General features: G+C 38.0%; 1 protein-coding gene across 2 annotated transcripts in view; it reads left to right on the plus strand.

Moving 5' to 3' along the window:
- Positions 1-21,427, plus strand: part of LOC106085904 (serine/threonine-protein kinase 32A) — a 139,348-nt gene that overhangs the window by 72,885 nt on the left and 45,036 nt on the right. For both annotated transcript variants that reach the window (XM_059363687.1, XM_059363688.1), the window contains 3 exons: positions 1,581-1,651; positions 12,699-12,787; positions 17,035-17,072. In XM_059363687.1, coding sequence (XP_059219670.1) covers positions 1,581-1,651; positions 12,699-12,787; positions 17,035-17,072 — 198 coding nt within the window. The remainder of the gene's footprint in view (positions 1-1,580; positions 1,652-12,698; positions 12,788-17,034; positions 17,073-21,427) is intronic.

Consider the following 21,427-nt stretch of genomic DNA (forward strand, 5'->3'; position numbering starts at 1 on the left):
TGTTTGAAATATGTACGACTTTTTGAGCTTTTTTAACCTTTTTTTAAATTTTAAAACAGCAGAAAATGTTTGCTGTTTTAGCTAACAATTTACTGCTGTCCCATTTTCAGCAGACTTTCTGCTGTTTTAGCAAACATTTTTGCTGTTTCTACTAACAAATTTCTATGAGTGTAGAGCGCGTTTTTAGAGTTGATACCATCCATTTTGTCTCATCTCCATTTACTGCCAGACCCATTTTCAACGATTCTTTGAAAGTCTGCAATTACTACTTGCGGTGACCGACCTATGATATCCATGCCGTCGGCATGGAGTCTATTCCTGCAAAATTTATAAAACCCTGCAGGATGACACTTGCTGATACACGTTCCTCAGTAAGAATAGAAAAGAATCTCTCCGAACCATTCAAAACCTTCACACATTACGTTCGACAGTATCTTGTATGCGATGGGGAGAAGACTTATTGCTCTGTAGTTGTCACATTCCGTCTTGTCTTTGTGTACGGGACATAGTATGCTGAGATTCCAATCATCGGGTATCCGTTCTTCTAACCAGATCGCGCAGACAAGCTGATACATACGCCTTATCAGCGTGTTGTCCTAAATAGTTCAGCGGGTAACCCGTTGGTGATAAAACAAATTCGATGATCAATCAAAACAAAGTGGGTTGGAAAGTATTATATTTAGACCCAATATTAAAAAAAAAAACCTTTATTTCAAAAAGCCGTTTTGTGGTGTAGCGAACCGCACAGAGCCAGCTACTTTTCCTATAAAGGTAAATATTTAAAGCCATAAATTATGATTTTCAGTCTTTTTAATCCGATAAATTTTTCACAAAAGTCAAACTCTTCGTCAAACATTCTACAACTACGTCGTACGCTTAAATCAAACGAAATGTTTGCCCTTCAACATGCTGTTCAAGCAGTATTTCTACATCTTCTTGACATTGGTATCCTATTTTTTTTGTTCTTAGCAACCCCTGCTGCGAATAGAATTCAACATGTCAACCCTTTACAAATGATGCATTAGTGAGTCTACAATAATACTTGAAACTTAAGCCCTTACATTTAGAAGCTCTTGAAGTGGCACTGAAAGGAGATTGTGGCTGTTGCAGTTTCTTCCGTTTTGTCTTCAGTTGCCTTCTAATTAAGTTCGAGTTATTCGCCCACTTGTCGTGATGAACGAAGTTCTTCAGTTCTTTTTTGCTTGCATGGACAAGTTCTTGCTGAGGGGGATGCCAATGATGTCCTTGAGAGACTTCAAAAGGATACTTTGGCACTTTCTATGTCGTTCCTTTTTGGGGACGGAATTTCGTTTGTGTTGTGATGTTCTACAGAATGCGTGCAATTCTTTGGTCGATATGTAGGCATACATACATACGAATGTCACTGTGTGCGTGTACATGTATACCTGTGTATGTATTCGAGTGAATATTCTTCCAATTATATACGTATATAAATGTGCTTAGATATCTACATATTCATATTATTTTTATCTCCTATCCCCTTCTCCCCACCTCATCAGCTGTTTCCTTTTACATTTTTCACCTCTCTCTCTCTCTCTCTCTCTCTCTTATTCTTACAGATGAGGAGGATTTATTTATGGTTTGCGACCTGCTGACAGGCGGTGATTTAAGATATCATCTACAAAACAGAGTAAGTCCCAATGGAGGTCAAATGGAAATGTTCTCCATGCCATTTAAATGTTATTTAGATTTTCTGTTCCAACTATTTAAATGGCCATTTAGCACATTTTAACTAATACCAGCACACCACACACAGACTCTGGCACTCGTTAGCTTTAGATTTGGACATTGATAAAGGACACTAACATTGAGTTTAGGCAATTTAATGTTTTCTCAGTAAATTTTAAATTTTTGGTGTACAGGAAGTGTTTTGCAGTAATTATGGCGAGTTCATGAATTTTATAATTTATAAGGGCGAAAAGTCAAAGAAGAGTCTAAAGACAAAATTGATCGGGTAGTCCCCTATCGGTACATCTAACTTTGTGACCATAAACATTTGAATTTTGTCGGGGTCCAGCGCCTTAGATGATTTGGTGGTGCAGATGACACTTATATCTAGCTATATATAATATCGCCCGATTTGGACCACATTCAGATCGAATGTCGGGAGTCTTAATGCAAATTATTGTTTCAAATGTTACCCAAATCGGATAATGAATGCGACGTCTATGTGCTTAAGCCTGACAGATCTATAAGGCTGATTTATCTAAATATTGTACGATTTAGGTTGGATGTCGGATGGATATATCTCTTAGAGCCACGTTATCAGCATACACCTTTTTCTTCCACAGACAATAATATATTGTTAATGGCTATATTCCAAAGTAGAGGAGTTCCTCTGTTGATCCATCTATTTAGATCCACAGATTCCAAGCCTGCCGCAATGCATCTTTTAGTAAGTAAGTTATTAATAAGCTTTCTTATGGTAGAGTTGATGCCTAAAAACTCCAACTCCTTCACGATTGACGTCGGTTTTACATTATTGCAAGCACCTTCAATGTCAAGAAATGCTACCATTGTGCATTCGTGTCCTTAAAAGCTGTTTCAGTGGGTTTGCCTTTACTATATGCATGCTACTGCTGAGACAGGCGATCTCCAGGGATCTTTGTCCTAAAATATGTTTCTATCAACCTCTCTAGAGTCTAACGCATAAATGATGACAGACTCATAGCAGGAAAATCTTTCGCTTTCGTGTGGTAAGGGTTTCCTGCTTTTGGAATGAAAATGACCTTTGTTCCCCTCCATCCCACAGGTATATATGATGTGGTGATACAAGCAGATTCCTTAGCCAAGAAACCAGTCTATCAGACACAACTTGTAATTCAACCACTTATACATCATCAGCGCCTGGTGACTTAAAGGAGTCCAAACTTCTTATCGCCCAAAGGATTTTCGGCTCAGACACAATTTCTCCAATAACCTACGACGAATGCATACCAGTGACAATCTCTTTTGGCGTCTCATTTTTTCGATGGAGAATTTCCCGGGAAATGTCAATGAGTAGTTCTAGTGTTTCCTCACTAGACATTGTCCATACATTCTCTGACTTCTGAATATACCACACCGAGGACAAAATCTTCCTTAGCCTAGAGGCCTCAGATGTATCTTCCACGGAGCTGCAGAATTCTACCCAGGATTTGTTATGAGCCTTTCTTAGCTCGCCCTTATAATTTCTTAGCTCAGCCCTATAAATGTCCCAATAGTGCTGTTATAGCTTTCGCCCTATTGAAGAGTTTTTTGCAGTCCTTCCTTATACCAACCAGTTCTTGGGTCCACCATGGCGGTCGCTGTTTGCCCCTTGGCTTGGCGCTTGGACATGCTGACACAAGCGAATCATTCAGAGCCTTCGTGATCCGCTTGACCATTATGTCTTTCTATATCTCCTCAGTTTCCACTTATTTTTCTGGTCCAGAAGGGATAGATGTGCAGAATTTGTGCCAAAATTCATCCCAATTTGCCTTTCTTCTGTTTAGCTGAGGGAGTTCTTCTGCATTAACTTCTCCAAGGCTGAAACTTAAATAACGATGATCTGAGAAGTTGTGGTCATCCAACACTTCCCAGTCGCATATTCTTGCGCTTATATCTTCCAATACAAAGGTATTATCCAGTAACTCATGCCTATTCCTGCTAATAAAGGTCGGTTTATCCCCTTTATTACAAATCGCTTGCAATTGCAACTTAAGCAATAAGCAGCTCACCCCATTCGTTCACATCCGAAGTTCCCCATATCTGGTGTTGTGCATAAGTATTACTTCCTATAACGAGGCTCTTCTTCCCAGCAAAAGCGGCTTCAACTAGCAACTTAAGGTTGAAGGTGGTGAATCGTTTATAGGGAAGCCAGCCAGTAATGAGACTTATTTATTTCAAGGCTGGCTACTATTGAATCTTCAGTGCTTAGCGAGGGAAGAAAAAAAACATTTATTCTACCTTTGCAAGAATACAGGCTCTGTGTCTCCCATTCCCCGTGCCCTTGGGTAGTTTAAATTTCGGAATTCTTAGTCCACGAACCATTCCTCCACACACCCATGGTTCCTGGATAAGAACCACGTCAAATCCACCTTCCATCAGATGGACTTTTAGTGCCGCCGAAGCGGTCTCACAATAGTGGAGATTTATCTGTAGAAACCGGACCATAGTCAGGATTCAGAACTTCCACCACTGTTGTGTTAGCATCGTCTTCTGATTCCGCCAGGAGTTCATCCTCAGAATATTCGTTAGATCTTGTCATTATGAGCATCCGTACGCATCCAGGGGCAGGTGAGCAAGCAGTGGAACCACTATTTCTCAGGACCAAGGATAGCATTTGTAATGTTCTTTGTACTAAAATATTTTTAAGCTGAAATTAAAGGCTGATTAACTTCAATAAGAAGTATTTTGGACAATACTTGGAGATGCTAGCTGTGCTTGATAAAAAGTTTGTGTGATTTCAACAGATACACGGAGACTTAGAATGTCATGGCGATTGAGAATTCATTAGGGTCTTACAAGAGCTTTTAAAACCCCACTTTAAGGAATCATTTAACAACAGTTGTTATTAAAGCAAATATAACAACTCAGAGTTCAAACTTCCATTCCAAAAAATTACCAAATCAAAAAGTAATATAGTAATATCACGAATGTAGCCAGCATTAGAAGGGGATAACCACTACCTAAAATTGTTTCTGATGTTCTAGCCAGGTTTCAAACCCGGGCGTCCAGCGTCATAGGTGGACATGTTAACTTGTACCGCTAAGTACAAGTCATAAATTGTCCCCCAATTTTCAAGAAAATTACTCTAATTCAGACTTTGTAGCTCTTAATTTCCGAAATATTAAAAGAAATAGAAAGAAAATATTTCTTGCTCGTTGTGAATTAAATGCAATAATTTATATCGGCCGCATATTCTTAGGGATTTTGCTTCATTCCTGTTCACCTTTAGAATGAAAATTTCATAGTGGAATATACTTTGTTTATTGCGTAGTTAAGCTAAACCAAAATAAGTGTATACTAATTTAAAAAAAAAAAAAAAACAATGTATAGATGAAAATCCTAGGAGGGCAACTGATTCTCTGAGGGGGGCATGTTCAATGTAAACTGATCGGGAGATCGGTTTAAATGGAGCAATATCAGGTTATGGACCGATTCAGACCCTATTTGACACGAATGTTAGAGGTCATAGAAAAGCGACTGTGCAAAATTTTATCTAAATCGGATAAGAATTACGCCTTCTGGAGCCTCAAGAAGTATAATCAGAAGATCGTTTTATATAGGAGCTATCTGTATAAGGTTTTAGACTGATTCGAACCATACTTAGGACTTATCTTAGAGGTCATAAAAAAGTCACTGTGCAAAATTCAGCTAAATGTGATAATAATTGCGCCCTCTGAAGGCTCAAGTCGTAAAATTGGCGGATCGGTTTATATAGGTGCTTTATCAGGTTATGAATCATATTTGGCACGTATGTTGAAGGTCATGGGAGAATTCGTGGTCAGATAAGAATTGCGCCCTCTAGGGGCTAAATAAATACAACTGGGAGATCGGTTTATATGGGAGCTATATCAGGTTATGGACCGATTGAGACCATACTTGGCATATATGTTAGAGGTCGCAGCGGAAGTCAATGTACAAAATTAAAAGATAATTGAGCTGTTTAAGGGATCAAGAAGTCAAATCGATGGATCGGCTTCAAAATATGAAAAATTTTTGCATCCCTCACAAAAAACCAAAAATACAAAAAAAAAATGTAAATATTTTGTATTGATTTTTATTGCAGCTGAATCTATTTTCAATCAAAAAAAAATTAAAAGTAAGCCAAAAAAACATAACCTAAGCGTCACAAGTTTTGAGGTGCTACATCGGTCATTTCGCCATAGTGTGACGCCACCAAGATGAAAAGGTTTCTCTCAAACACCCATGTGCAAACTGAAACGTTAGTAGACGACATGGAAGTGAGAGCAGATACAGCGGAGGACATGTTGAGGGCTTTGATAAAAATGAATTTTCCACACTCACGAAGACATTGGAATCTTGGAATAATGAGTTTGATCGAAGGCTTATCATTACAGAATTTATGGGAAAGGAAGCCTAAAGGACCTTTCAATCATTTAAGTCACCCAGACCTGATGGAATATTTCCGGCGTTACAACAGAAGTAGGCCGACTACCTTGCGCCTCATCTGGCCATTATTTTCGCAGCGTGCCAGGACTTGAATTTACTCCGAATTGGATTGAATATACTCTGAATTGGAAATGACACATTCAGGAGCGTACTGGAAAGGCTCACAGACGTTGGATAATATGTAAACGGGCCGAAGGCTCCAAATTGGGCCTGAAACCGAGGAGCGTGCTAAAATAAATACTCACTTATACCTCAGTAGTTTGGTGGACTGCTATGGAGAAAAAGAGCAACGTAAGGATAATACAGCAGGTTCAGAAAACATGTTGTCTTGGGATAGGCGGAGCGTTGAGAACCACGCCCACTATGGCACTGAAGACTATTCTAGATATTCGATATACATATTAAGTGTGAGGCTGCCACTGCAGCTATGAGAACATACGGAAATCTGTTTACGACTGCCTGACCATAATACGGATCTGGATGTAGAGATCCGGGCTATCACGGAATGCGTGAGGTGGTGATGTGATCACGCGAGGACGTGTGTGATACAATCCAATTAAGGGGCGTGGGCGTTGAACGCTCACGTAACACGGTAGGACGAGGAATATCCTGTGGGGAGATCTCGATCATAAGAAGACGAGACTTTTAATGAAAGGAAGTAAGACGGAGGCCAGTATAGCTCTGGATATCATAACAGGGCACATAGGACTACGAGCACAGTTATGCAAAATTAAATCGGCAAGTGATAGCATGTGTAGGGCATGGAGGATGATGATACGTTGGAGTATTTCCTATATTATTGCCCGGATTTCGCTGCTAACAGACAACGGCACTTAGGTGTTGACACAATATCCGTCTCCTCATTGCAATGAGAATGATCAATCATGCAACTTTTCAATATCATCCAACTCTTCACCAAACTTGGCAAACACCTCACCGGCTGGACAAAATTGAGCCATTACTATAATGATTTCGAGGAATTTTGGATCTGCAAAGAATATTTCCGAGGGGTGGTTAATTGCTAAAGTGGCGATTGATGTATTCTGCGAAGAGATGAGACCCAATTTTGTATCGTTGGACAAACATGTCCGGTTTTGCTGAACATCCAGACAGATTGAGCCAAATTTGTATATCTGATTTGAACCCTACTTCACACTCTCTCTAATCTAATTTCTCCTCCATAAGACGGGAGTTTACTAATCTATTCTTACTAAGTTTACTAATCTTATTATATTAATAATTCCGTTTGTAACACATCTAAATATAGAGGTGCGGCCCTTAAACTATATATTCTTGATCGTCTTGACATTCTGGCCATCTCCGGACTGTACTCCTTGGGCCCCAACAGAGCGCAATTACTATCTGATTTGGTTGAAATTTTGCACAAGGAACTCTACTATGATCTCCAATATTCATGCCAATAATAGATTGAATTGGTTTATAACCTCTCCCGATCTACCCACATGGAACAGAAAAACAAACTAAACAACAAATCCAAACATTTTGACTTTTATATATAAGAAGACTATTTCGCATAGGTCGATGAGGAAGATTCAACCGTGTTTTGTTATAGTTATGCGCTACACTACTATTATGTTACTGGGTATAATAACTTAGTGTACTTGTTTGTAACACCCAAAAGCAAGAGAAATACACCCATGGATAAGTATACCGATCGGCTGAGAGTCACTTTCTAATTCGATTTGGCTATGTTTGTCTGTCCGTCCGTCCATGCTAATTTGTGTACAAACTACAGGTCGAAATTTTCATCCAATCCTCTTCAAATTAAGTCCTAGAGATAAAGACTATTCAAATTGGAAGAAATCAACTCAGATTTGTTTATATCTCCGATTTACAGTTGTGTTCATAAAAAATAGGAGTGCCACCAACTAAAAAACAAATATTGATTTTTGTATAAAAATATTTTGTTTTATTGAGTTCAGGGCTGCGGAGTCGAGCAATTTTGACTCCGGTACAATTGCTCGACTCTGAATCCGAGCACTTAAATATGGTGTGTTTTTATACCCACCACCATAGTACGGCGATATGCAAATGCAGTGCAGGCATATTTTTTGGCCTAGAGACGAAACCTATTGAAATTGGAAGAAAACGGTTCAGATTTGGATAGAGGCCACCGTGGTGCAGAGGTTAGCATATCCTATGACGCCGGGTTCAAATCCCGCCGTGAATATCAAAATTTTTCAGCGGCGGTTTTACCCTTACTAATGCTTGCTACATTTGTGAGGTATCCTGCTATGTTTGAACTTCTCCACCAAGTGGTGTCGCTATGTGGTACGCCGTTCGGACTCGGCAATAAAAAGGAGGCCCTTAATCGGACTGCGCTTATTAATATGAGAGAAGTATCCCTTGTTCCTTAATGAAATGTTAATTGGAAAATTTAGTCAGTTTGGATATAGCTCCCATATATATGTTCTTCCGACATGGGCTTATACTTCAATAATATTGACCGATTGTCAACCGATTCTAATAATGTTTCTCCTATGGCTTTCGACCTTACTGGAGAATTTGAGCTCCCATATATATATATATGGCCCGATTTTTATACCCTCCACCATAAGATGGGGGTATACTAATTTCGTCATTCTGTTTGTAACTACTCGAAATATTCGTCTGAGACCCCATAAAGTATATATATTCTTGATCGTCGTGACATTTTATGTCGATCTAGCCATGTCCGTCCGTCTGTCCGTCCGTCCGTCTGTCTGTCGAAAGCACGCTAACTTTCGAAGGAGTAAAGCTAGCCGCTTGAAATTTTGCACAAATACTTCTTATTAGTGTAGGTCGGTTGGTATTGTAAATGGGCCATATCGGTCCATAACCTGATATAGCTGCCATATAAACCGATCTTGGGTCTTGACTTCTTGAGCTTCTAGAGTGCGCAATTCTTATCCGATTTGAATGAATTTTGGCACGACGTGTTTTGTTATGATATCCAACAACTGTGCCAAGTATGGTTCAAATCGGTCCATAACCTGATATAGCTGCCATATAAACCGATCTTGGGTCTTGACTTCTTGAGCCTCTAGAGTGTGCAATTCTTGTCCGATTGGAATGAAATTTTGCACGACGTGTTTTGTCGTGATATCCAACAACTATGCCAAGAATGGTTCAAATCGGTCTATAACCTGATATAGCTGTCATATAAACCGATTTTGGGTCTTGACTTCTTGAGCCTCTAGAGGGCGCAATTCTTATCCGATTTGAATGAATTTTGGCACGACGTGTTTTGTTATGATATCCAACAACTGTGCCAAGTATGGTTCAAATCGGTTCATAACCTGATATAGCTGTCATATAAACCGATCTGGGATCTTGACTTCTTGAGCCTCTAGAGGTCGCAATTATTATCCGATTTGCCTGAAATTTTGTACGACGGATTCTCTCATGACCATCAACATACGTGTTTATTATGGTCTTAATCGGTCTATAGCCCGATACAGCTCCTATATAAATCGATCTCTCTATTTTACTTCTTGACCCCCCAAAGGGCGCAATTCTTATTCGAATTAGCTGACATTTTACACAGGCATCCAACATATAATTTAATTGTGGTCCAAACCGGACCATATCTTGATATCGCTCTAATAGCATAGGAAATCATTTCTTATATCCTTTTTTCCCAAAGAAGAGATGCCCGGAAAAGAACTCGACAAATGCGATCCATGGTGAAGGGTATATAAGATTCGGCCCGGCCGAACTTAGCACGCTTTTACTTGTTACTTCTGAAGTCTTTGAAAGCGCATTTATCAACCGATCATCTCAAAATGTTGCTATACGCTTTCTTCTACCATTACCACAAACACTCGGATATTGGACGAAATCAAACCATATTTGGATATATCTCCCACATATATGTTCGTTCGATTAGGATTAATAGTGCAATAATGTGATCATTTGCCAACCGATTCTGATGAAATTTGGCACAAAGGATTCTCTTTGGACTTCCGGCTCCCATATACATTTTAGTCTGATTTTGACTAATACTCCAATAATTGAATCGGACAGCACTCATTGATTTGTGAGAAGTTTGCCCCAGATCCTTAATCGAATTTTCATGGGCAAATTTGCATTTTAGTCCAATAGTTTGGTCATTTGTTAATAGATCCTCCGGTTTGATTTAGATATAGGTCCCATATATATTTTCCTCCGATTTTAACTTAAACTGCAATATTTAAGTGATTTATTAACCAATCCACCAGAAATAAGGCGCGAAGGATTCTTTTGTGATTTTTGATCTCTGGTGTATTTCATAGAAATTCAATTTTAACTTTTAGGGCCTTTGCAAATGCACAACGAATTTGACTCTTGCACGTACGGATTTTGGTCGAAATTCTACTTTGCAAATTTTAATTTCGACCACTAAGCCTGCATACCCAAAGTGGTGTAGGGTATCAAAAGATCGGCTTTGCCCAAACTTAGCCCATTCTTAATGGTAATTTAACGATTAAAAGCCGGTCGATACACCGTACTCGCCAACTACGCATCTACCTGAGTTTCTGTTAGTTGAGATAACCGAGATTGGACTGCATATTGTATTTGAAACGCATATTAGACCTTTCAATTTGTTGGTCAACTTGTTTGATTGAATGTACGACAAGAATTGCCAGTTTTAAAATCCTCATCATAAGTCAACCTTGAAATATTAAAACTTGGTTATCCATGCGCCCTATACACATAAATTGTTCGAAAGCGTTGATTATTATGCTCAAAAACATTTGCCATGCAATCGAAAGAATTTCTTTGAATTAACATACTTGTGTTTCCACAAAACTTTTTAGAATGGAATTTAAAGCAACCCACTTACACATTAATTGCCAAAGTTACAAAACGTTTACAGGACTACTAGAACGTACCTCCACCAAAACTATTTCTGACAAAAAGCATTTTTTTCTCGAATAAAGGATACACTTGAAATGTGCGTGACTATAACCTTAATGGCTTTGTGGGTCATATATGTATGTGATTGGTGGCTTTAATATCTATACATTAGTGCACAGTGAACGTCGTTACCGAGGTGAAACAGGCCAAGACCGTTTCCAACAAGTAAAAAGGCGTTAAGTTCGGCCCGGCCGAACCACCTTTAAAACAAACCAACTTTCGTCAAAATTCGCTGAAAAATGCATACCTTATGCGCTATGGCAGCTATATATTCAAATCTGTACCGATTTGGGCCAAGTTGAAGAAAAATATCGAAGAACTAACACAACTCACTGTCCCAAATGTCGGAGATATCGGACAATAAATGCGCATTTTATGGGCTCAAAATTTTAAATCGAGAGATCGGTCTATATGGCATCTATATCCAAATCTGGACCGATCTGGGCCAAATTGCAGAAAGATGTCAAGGACCTAACGCAATTCACTGTCCCAAATTTTGGCTAAATCGGACAATAAATACACCCAAAACCTTAAATCGAGAGATCGGTCTTTATGGCAGCTATATCCAAATCCAAAAATAATAAATGTGGCTTTAATGGGCCTAAGACCCTAAATCGGCAGATTGGTCTATATGGCAGCAATATCCATATCTGGGCCGATCTGAGCCAAACTGAAGAAGAATGTCGAAGGGCCTAACGCAGCTCACTGTCCCAAATTTCAGCAAAATCGGATAATAAATGTGGCTTTTAAGGGGCAAAGACCCTAAATCGGAGGATCGGTCTATATGGCAGCTATATCATAATCTGGACCGATCTAGACCAAATTGACGAAGGATGTCGAAGGGCCTAACATAACTCACTGTTCCAAATTTCAGCAAAATCGGATAATAAATGTGGCTTTTATGGGCCTAAGATCCTAAATCGGCATATCGGTCTATATGGGGGCTATATCAAGATATAGTCCGATATAGCCCATCCTCGAACTTAACTTGCTTATGACCAAAAAACAATATCAGTGCAAAGTGTCAGCTGAATATCTCTTTTTTTAAAGACTGTAGCGTGATTTCAACAGACAAACGGACAGACGAACGGACATGTTTAGATCGTCTTAGATTTTTACGCTGATCAAGACTAAATATTCTTTATAGGGTCGGAAATGGATATTTCGATGTATTGCAAAGACAAAATGGATATACCCCCATCATTCGGAGGTGGGTATAAAAATGGTGTACATTAGCAGTAACTGTAGACTGTACCAAAATAACTAGACATTCAGAAACGAAAAACCAACAAATTAATCTTCATATGATTGTGCAAAAATTGACTTAGTCTGTTTATAGTGTATACCGACATCTGTTTATTGACTGAGTGGTGAGCTGTTGTTATTTTGTGTCTTTTAAAATTGCATGTCTTGTTATTGTTATTATTTCAACTTTTCCCAAAATATGTGCTTTTGACTTAAGGTTGTACAACACGCCAGCCCACCACCATCCCCCTTATCAAATTTCCCATCTATTCTGATTTTTATTGCCACCATTATTTCTATATGTGCATCAAACAAACATACCTCAGTATCTGCCTGCAGCACTCGTACCACAAAAAATAAAAATCGAATTGGATTGAATGTTAATGCAAATATGTTTGTTTTTCGCCTTATTTCTCTTCCATGGAATTACATTGCAGGTTGAGTTCTCTGAGGAATCTGTTGCCTTACTCGTATGTGAACTGGGAAGTGCTTTGGACTATCTGCAAAAACAACGTGTCGTTCATAGGTGAGTGAGTAGAAATGTAATCGCCCAGAAATGAATAATTGCAAGCAAGAGTGAAACAACATTTCCAAACTAGTGCTGAAGCTGCCTCCGGGGGCAGCATGATAAACCAATAGAAAATACGTGCTAGAGATGTAAATATGTATATAATTGCTTTTCCATCCAATGATTACAATAAAATTACACAAGTGGGGAAAACTCCTTCTAAGAAAACAAGTTTTATATCCTTAACTGGGAAAACATAGACATCGGACACTTTCTTTGGTTTAAAACTGTAAATTTTTGTTTAAAAAAGGTAAGGCGAAGCAAAAAATGGATGGGGTCCACTACATAGAATACATGGACTCAAAGACAGACAGTCGGACTTGGCTTAATCGAATCAGACAGAGATTCTGCAACTTTCAAAATACTTAAAGACAAACCTTTATCTTTTCTTTCTTAGCATTGCAAACAAATAGTTATAATATTCTGTACTGAAGTAGTGGTGCGAATATATTTAAGTCTTCCCTTCTAAAATACATTCTAATGGTCGTAAATCTGGACTCCCTTTGGAGAAAAAATATCTTAAATTCCAATTGACTTTATTAACAACTAGCTGTTCCGGGCCCGCTCCTTCGCACCTTCTTTTACTTTATATGGAACAAAAGTTTCCTTGGAATATTTATTTTCGACAATTAAAGAGCTTTTAGTGAAATACCATGCTACGAAAATAGTATATCGCTTGACTAATTGTTTAACAATATAAGTGCCTTTGTCCGAATTCCACATGAACTTTATTGGTCTACGAATTCAATCTTGGATGTAAGGTGTACTCCATTCTAAAAATACTTTATTTCAGCCCGCTACTCTCATGATATCTGATTTAGGGGTGTTTTCGGGGGTGAGGTAGTCTCCCGGGCACTTGGCCCTGAAAAAATATTAGCATCGTGCTCTTCTTTCAAAAACCATTTATTTAAACGCCATATTGCCATTGGTTTAGGGTTTACACGATGAGGCGTCCCCCAAACACATGGCTCAAAATAGGTTATCAAATTCGTTTGCTAATCTTCAATACCACATATTGGCATGGTCGAAAAATTTTTACCCTTTGCGGGTGTTTTGGGCAAGAGATGATGCCCTAAATACATGGTCCCAAATTTGGATATCAAATTCTTTTTCTACTCCCAAATACCTTTATTTGAGCTCCATTTTGCGATGGTCACTAAAAAATTGCTGCTTGTGGGGTATTTTGGGAAAGGGATTGACCCCCAGAAAATTGGTCCGGAAAGTGGGTATCAACTTCTGCTCTACCCCCCAAAACCTTTCATTTAAGCTCCACATTGACATGGTCGGTAAATATGCCTAATTTAGGGGTGTTTTGGGGATTGGGGTGGTCGTCCAAACACTAAGCCCGGAAAATATATCAGCAACGTGCTCTATTTTCATATATCTATATATCATTTATTTGAACCCCATATTGGCTTTGGCCTCAAAATTGGATATCAAATTCGTTTTCAAATCTCATTTAAACTCCTTATTGCAAAAGTCAGCAAATAAGTCCGGTTTGGGGTATTGGCCCTAAAAACTATAAACATTTAGTTCCACTCTCTTTACGACCCAAATTGTCTTGGTGAGCAAATATGTCCTATTTGGGGGTTGTTATGGTGGTGGGACGTCCCCTTGACAGTTGGTCCCAAATGTTGATATCAGATACGTGGTCTACTCCCAAATACCTTTAATTTGAGCCCCATATTTCTATAGTCGGCAAACATGACCCGCTTGGGGGTGTTTTGCGTGATGGGCGGCCACTCAATGAGTTGGCCTTGAAAATTTATATCGGATTCGTGTTCCACTCTAAAACCCCTCTTATTTGAGCCTCATATTGCAAAAGTCAGCAGGGTCAGTGTCAGTGGGGTGGCCCCATAGACACTTTTCCCAAATACTGATATCAGATTCCTGCTTTACTCCCAAAGACCTTTCATTTGAGCCCCATATTGCTATGGTCGTAAATTTGTCCACTTTGGGGGATGTTTTTGGGGAGAAGCGGCCCCCCAAACACTTGGTCCCATATTTGGACATCAGATTCTAATTCTACACTCGTCAGTAAATAAGTCCTGTTTGGGGGGTGTTGTGGAAAAGGGGTCCCCCCCACCAGAAACGTGGTCCCACATTTGGATATTAGATTCGTATTCTACTCGCAAATAGCTCTCATTTGTGTCCCCTATTGCCATGGTCGGTAAATATGTCCGATTTAGGGGTGTTTTGGGGGTTGGGGTGGTCCCCCTAGCACTTGGTTCGACAATTGGATATCAGATACGTTTTCTTATCCTAAATATCTTTCATTTGAGTCTGATTCTGAGTTCTGATTGGTCTAAATACAATATATGTTTGGTAGGTTTTAGGCCGCCTCTCCTAGGTACCCCAACCGAAATTTGGATACCAAATTTTTATATTAAGGGTACTATATGAGAGCACACAAAATTTCGCTTAAATCGCACCACCCATCTCCGAGATCTGGCGTTTCTGAATATTAGGGTAAGGGGGAGGGTCCGCCCCCCCCCCCTTCAGATATCAAAAAATTTAGTACCCTTTTTTCACCACGGGATCATTATGCACCATCTGTGAAAATTGCAAGAAAATCGGTTCAGCTGTTTCTGAGTCTATAGGAACACACAAACAAACAAACAACCACAAATTGATTTTTATACCCTCCACCATAGGATGGGTGTATACTAATTTCGTCATTCTGTTTGTAACTACTCGAAATATTCGTCTGAGACCCCATAAAGTATATATACAGGGTGGCTGATGAATATTGCTACAATGATGAATATTGCTACATTTTTTTTTCGGTGTATGGAATACATTTTTCTTTTATTCATGTTAAATTAAATTATTAAATTAATTATTAAATTATTATTAATTAAATTAATTAATTAATTAATTAAATTAATTATTAAATTATTATTATTAAATAGAAAAAAAGTTATTACATTTTTTTTTGGTAGCGGCTTTCATCAGCCACCCTGTATTCTTGATCGTCGCGACATTTTATGTCGATCTAGCCATGTCCGTCCGTCTGTCTGTCGAAAGCACGCTAACTTCCGAAGGAGTAAAGCTAGCCGCTTGAAATTTTGCACAAATACTTCTTATTAGTGTAGGTCGGTATTGCAAATGGGCCATATCGGTCCACGTTTTGATATAGCTGCCATATAAACCGATCTTGGGTCTTGACATCTTGAGCATCTAGAGTACGCAATTCTTATCCGATTGGAATGAAATTTTACACGACGTGTTTTGTTATGATATCCAACAACTGTGCCAAGTATGGTTCAAATCGGTTCATAACCTGATATAGCTGCCATATAAACCGATCTTGGGTCTTGACTTCTTGAGCCTCTAGAAGGCGCAATTCTTATCCGATTGAAATGAAATTTTGCACGACGTGTTTTGTTATGATATCCAAGAACTGTGCCAAGTATGGTTCATATCGATCCATAACCTGATATAGCTGTCATATAAACCGATCTTGGGTCTTGACTTCTTGAGCCTCTAGAGTGCGCAATTCTTATCCGATTGGAATGAAATTTTGCACGAAGTGTTTTTTTATAATATCCAACAACTGTGCCAAGTATGGTTTGAATCGGTTCATAACCTGATATAGCTGTCATATAAACCGATCTGGGGACTTGACTTCTTGAGCTTCTAGAGGGCGCAATTCATATCCGATTTGGCTGAAATTTTGCATGACGTAATTTATTCTTACTTTCAACAACTGTGTCAAATAAGGTTTAAATCGGTATTGCAAATGGGCCATATCGGTCCACGTTTTGATATAGCTGCCATATAAACCGATCTTGGGTCTTGACTTCTTGAGCCTCTAGAGGTCGCAATTATTATCCGATTTGCCTGAAATTTGTGTGACGGATTCTCTCATGACCATCAACATACGTGTGTATTATGGTCTGAATCGGTCTATAGCCTGATACATCTCCCATATAAATAGATCTCTCTATTTTACTCCTTGAGCCCCCAAAGGGCGCAATTCTTATTCGAATTGGCTGACATTTTACACACATTTTACTTCGTTTCTTATATCCTTTTTTGCCTAAGAAGAGATGCCGGGAACAGAACTCGACAAATGAAATCCATGGTGGAGGGTATATAAGATTCGGCCCGGCCGAACTTAGCACGCTTTTACTTGTTATATATAAGATTAAGCATTTTAAGCAAAGAAATGTAACAACTTTGTGATTTCTTTCTAATTTCAGGGATGTTAAGCCGGATAACATACTTTTAGATGGTGCTGGTAAGTAAATTCGAAATCAATTGATCAAAACTAGTGTGGACATAAGACTAAGCTGTTTTTTTAACCATAAACACTTTTATGTGAATATGAAATGTTTCGACCAGTCTTTTATTTCTAAGTTCTAGTTAGTTCGGGCTGAATCTTGTTTACCCAACACCCTACCCTACACCCTATGTACACTAGGCCTTCCCATCGTCTAAAGGAGAATTTTTTTTTGCAAATAGAGGAATGCATTCCCCCCATATTTTTTCCTTTGATCCCCATAAGCGAAATATGAAATATTATGACGACGATGGCCAAGTCTACCAGCCTTCCTATGTCTTTGCAAAAACTTTCTTCACCAATCTTTATAACGTAGTAGAAAAAGAAAAGGGTTATTTTTTAGCTATTATGTTTTTGGCATCACTAGTTTAAACAGCTCACACACATTTTGTGTTTTGTTTCACTGTCAAACTTCTTCAGTTCGGACTATAATTTAACCATGAATCGTCTTACAAACGAACAATGCTTGCAAATATTGAATTTTATTAGCAAAATGCGTAGTTCATTGCGTGCAAAATTGTGTTTAGCGACGAAGCTCATTTTTGGCTTAATGGGTACGTAAATAAGCAGAATTGTCTATTTTGGAGTGATGATCAGCCAGAACCATTGCAAGACCTACCAATGCATCCAGAAAAGTCACAGTTTAGTGCGGTTTATGGGCTGGAGACATCATTGGACCGTACTTCTTCAAAAATGGTGCGAATCGTAACACAACTGTGAATGGTGAGCGATACCGTGAGATGATATCCAACTTTTTTTGCCAAAATACAAGAGCTTGACTTGCAAGACATGTGGTTTCAACAAGGTGGTGCCACATGCCTCACAGCACGCGTAACAATGGACTTATTGAGAGACGAGTTGGGTGAGCATTTTATTTCACATTCGGGCCCGGTCAATTGGCCGTCTAGATCGTGCGATTTAACGCCTTTAGACTATTTTTGTGGGATTATGTATTTACAGACAAGCCCGCTTCAATTCACGCATTGGAAGACAACACTGAAGCATTTATTCGTGACATACCGGCCGAAATTTGGAACGAATATCTTCAAACACTAAATTATATGGACCGTACTATTGATTCGTATAAAGAATTAATGAATTTTTCTGAATTTTATGTGTGTTTTTTTCCTATAGCTTAAAAAAGTCACCCTTTTTCGTTTAGTGATAAATACAAAAAAAAATGTAAATTGTTTAACAATATATCGATCGAATATGGTAGTTACGTCCTTATAAGTTTAAATCGGGCGATACGTATATATGGGAGCTTTATCTAAATATGAACTGATTTTGATAAAATTGTGTAGAGTTGTGAAGATATTTAATAACAAGTAAGAGCGTGCTATGTTAGGCAGGGCCGAATCTTATATACCCTCCACCATGGATACCATTTGTCAAATTCTATGCGCGGTATCTCTTTTTAGATATTGAATAAGAACTGTTATGCTATTGGAGCTATATCAAATTAAAGTCCGATTCGGACCATAATTGAATGCTGAACATTGTAGAAGTCATTGTGTAATATTTCAGTCCATTCGGATAAGAATTGCGCCTTGAAGGGGCACAAGAAGCAAAATCGGGAGATAGGTTTATATGGGAGCTGTATCAAGCTATTGATCGATACAGACCATATTAGAACGTATATTGAAGGTCATGAGAGAAGCCGTTGTACAAAATTTATGCCAAATCGGATTAGAATTGCGCCCTCTAGAAGCTCAAGAAGTCAAGATCCCAGACTTCTATACCAGGTTATGTTCCTATTTACGCCATACTTAGCACAGTCATTGGACGTCATAACAAAACATCTCATGCTAAATATCAGCCAAATCGGATGAGAATTGCGCGCTCTATTGGCTCAAGAAGTCAAGATCCAGGGTCGGTTTATATGTCAGCTATATCGAAAATGGGCCGATTTGGCTCATTTACAATCCCAACCGACCTACACTAATAAAAAGTATTTGTGAAAAATTTCAAGCGGCTAACTTTACTTCTTCGAAAGTTAGCGTGCTTTCGACAGACAGACGGGCCGACGGACGGACGGACGTACAAGGATCGTCTTAAAATGAAATGATGATCAATAATATATATACTTTATGGGGTCTCAGACGCATATTTCGAGGTTTTACAAATAGAATGACGAAATTAGTATACCCCCATCCTATGGTGGAGGGTATAAAAAAATCGTTACCAAATTTCGAGAGGTTCGAAGTTGTAGCAACTAAGGCCTTATAAGTTTAAATCGGGAGATACATATATATGGGAGCTAAATTTAAATAAATAGCATTTAAATATGAATTGATTTTATTGAAATTTAACAAAGGTTCACATGGGTAAAAGACCACTCCATACCAAATTTTGTGCAAATCGACCATAATTGAAAATCGGGCAATATATATATGGGAGCCAAAGACATAGCCCAAAATAATTTTTTCGAAGACAATATTTCAATAAAATATTCTCTCAAGTGAAAATTTCAATCAAATATTCTCTTGAGACAAATTTGGCTCTGGCCCGGGCCCCTCCAAATTATTTTCTTAAAGACAAAATATCAAAAAAATTTTTTGAGAGTTTTGGTTTTTTTTAAAGACAAATTTAAAATTTTTTAATTACAAAATTTCCTAGAGGCTTAATTTTAAGGATGTTTTCTCTAAAATTTCGAAAAAAAAAATTGAAGACAAAATTACAAAAAATTAATTAATTTTTTTCTAAATAAAAGGTGATTTTTCTCTAAAGTCACAACATCTATGAAAAATTTTCCTAATACAAAATCTTTTCCAGAACCAGGCTTTACATAATTGTTTTTTCTAAGGACAAAACTTTAATGAATTTTTTTCTGAAGCTGTAATTTTTTTAAAATTTTTTTCTTTACACGAAATTTCATTGAAAATTTTTCTTAAAAAAATGTTTCTTAAGACAAAATTTCAAAAAAGCAGAATTAAAAAAAGAAGGACAAAGTTTTAATAAAAGTTTTTCTAAAGACAAAATTCTATGAAATTTCTTTAAAGACAAAGTTTTATTTAAAAAAGAAATTTCAATTAAAAACAAAATTTCAAAAAAAGATTTTCTAAAGACAAAATTTCACTAAAATTTTCTCAAAAGAAAAATTTTCAATAAAATTTTTCTTTTAAACAAAATTAAAAAAAAAAAAAAAACAAGTAAAAGCGTGCTAAGTTCGGCCGGGCCGAATCTTATATACCCTCCACCATGGATCGCATTTGTCGAGTTCTCTTTCTTTTCAAAAAAAGGATATAAGAAAAGATTTGCTCTGCTATTAGAGCGATATCAAGATATGGTCCGGTTTGGACCACAATTAAATTATATGTTGGAGACCTGTGTAAAATGTCAGCCAATTCGAATAAAAATTGCGCCCTTTGTGGGCTCAAGATGTAAAATAGAGAGATCGATTTATATGGGAGCTGTATCGGCCTATAGACCGATTCAGACCATAATAAACACGTATGTTAATGGTCATGAGAGAATCCGTCGTACAAAATTTCAGGCAAATCGGATAATAATTGCGACCTCTAGAGGCACAAGAAGTCAAGATCCCAGATCGGTTTATATTTCAGCTATATCATGTTATGAACCGACTTGTACTTTATTTGACATAGTTGTTGAAAGTAACAATAAAAAACGTCTTGCGAAATTTCAGCCAAATCGGATAGAAATTGAGCCCTCTAGAACCTCAAGAAGTCAAGTCCCCAGATCTGTTTATATGACAGCTATATCAGGTTATGAACCGATTTGAACCATATTTGGCACAGTTGTTGGATATCATAACAAAATACTACGTGCCAAAATTCATTCAAATTGGATAAGAATTGCGCCCTCTAGAGGCTCAAGAAGTCAAGACCCAAGATCGGTTTATATGACAGCTATATAAGGTTATAGACCGATTTGAACCATACTTGGCACAGTTGTTGGATATCATAACAAAACACGTCGTGCAAAATTTCATTCCATTCGGATAAGAATTGCGCACTCTAGAGGCTCAAGAAGTCAAGACCCCAGATCGGTTTATATGGCAGCTATATCAGATTATGAACCGATTTGAACCATACTTGGCACAGTTGTTGGATATCATAACAAAACACGTCGTGCAAAATTTCATTACAATCGGATAAGAATTGCGCACTCTAGAAGCTCAAGAAATCAAGACCCAAGATCGGTTTATATGACAGCTATATCAGGTTATGGACCGATGTGAACCATACTTGGCACAGTTGTTGGACATCAGAACAAAACACGTCGTGCAAAATTTCATCCCAATCGGATAAGAATTGCGCACTCTAGAGGCTCAAGAAGTCAAGAATTAT

This window comes from Stomoxys calcitrans, chromosome 2 (genome assembly GCF_963082655.1).
Source record: "Stomoxys calcitrans chromosome 2, idStoCalc2.1, whole genome shotgun sequence".
Lineage (NCBI taxonomy): Eukaryota > Metazoa > Arthropoda > Insecta > Diptera > Muscidae > Stomoxys > Stomoxys calcitrans.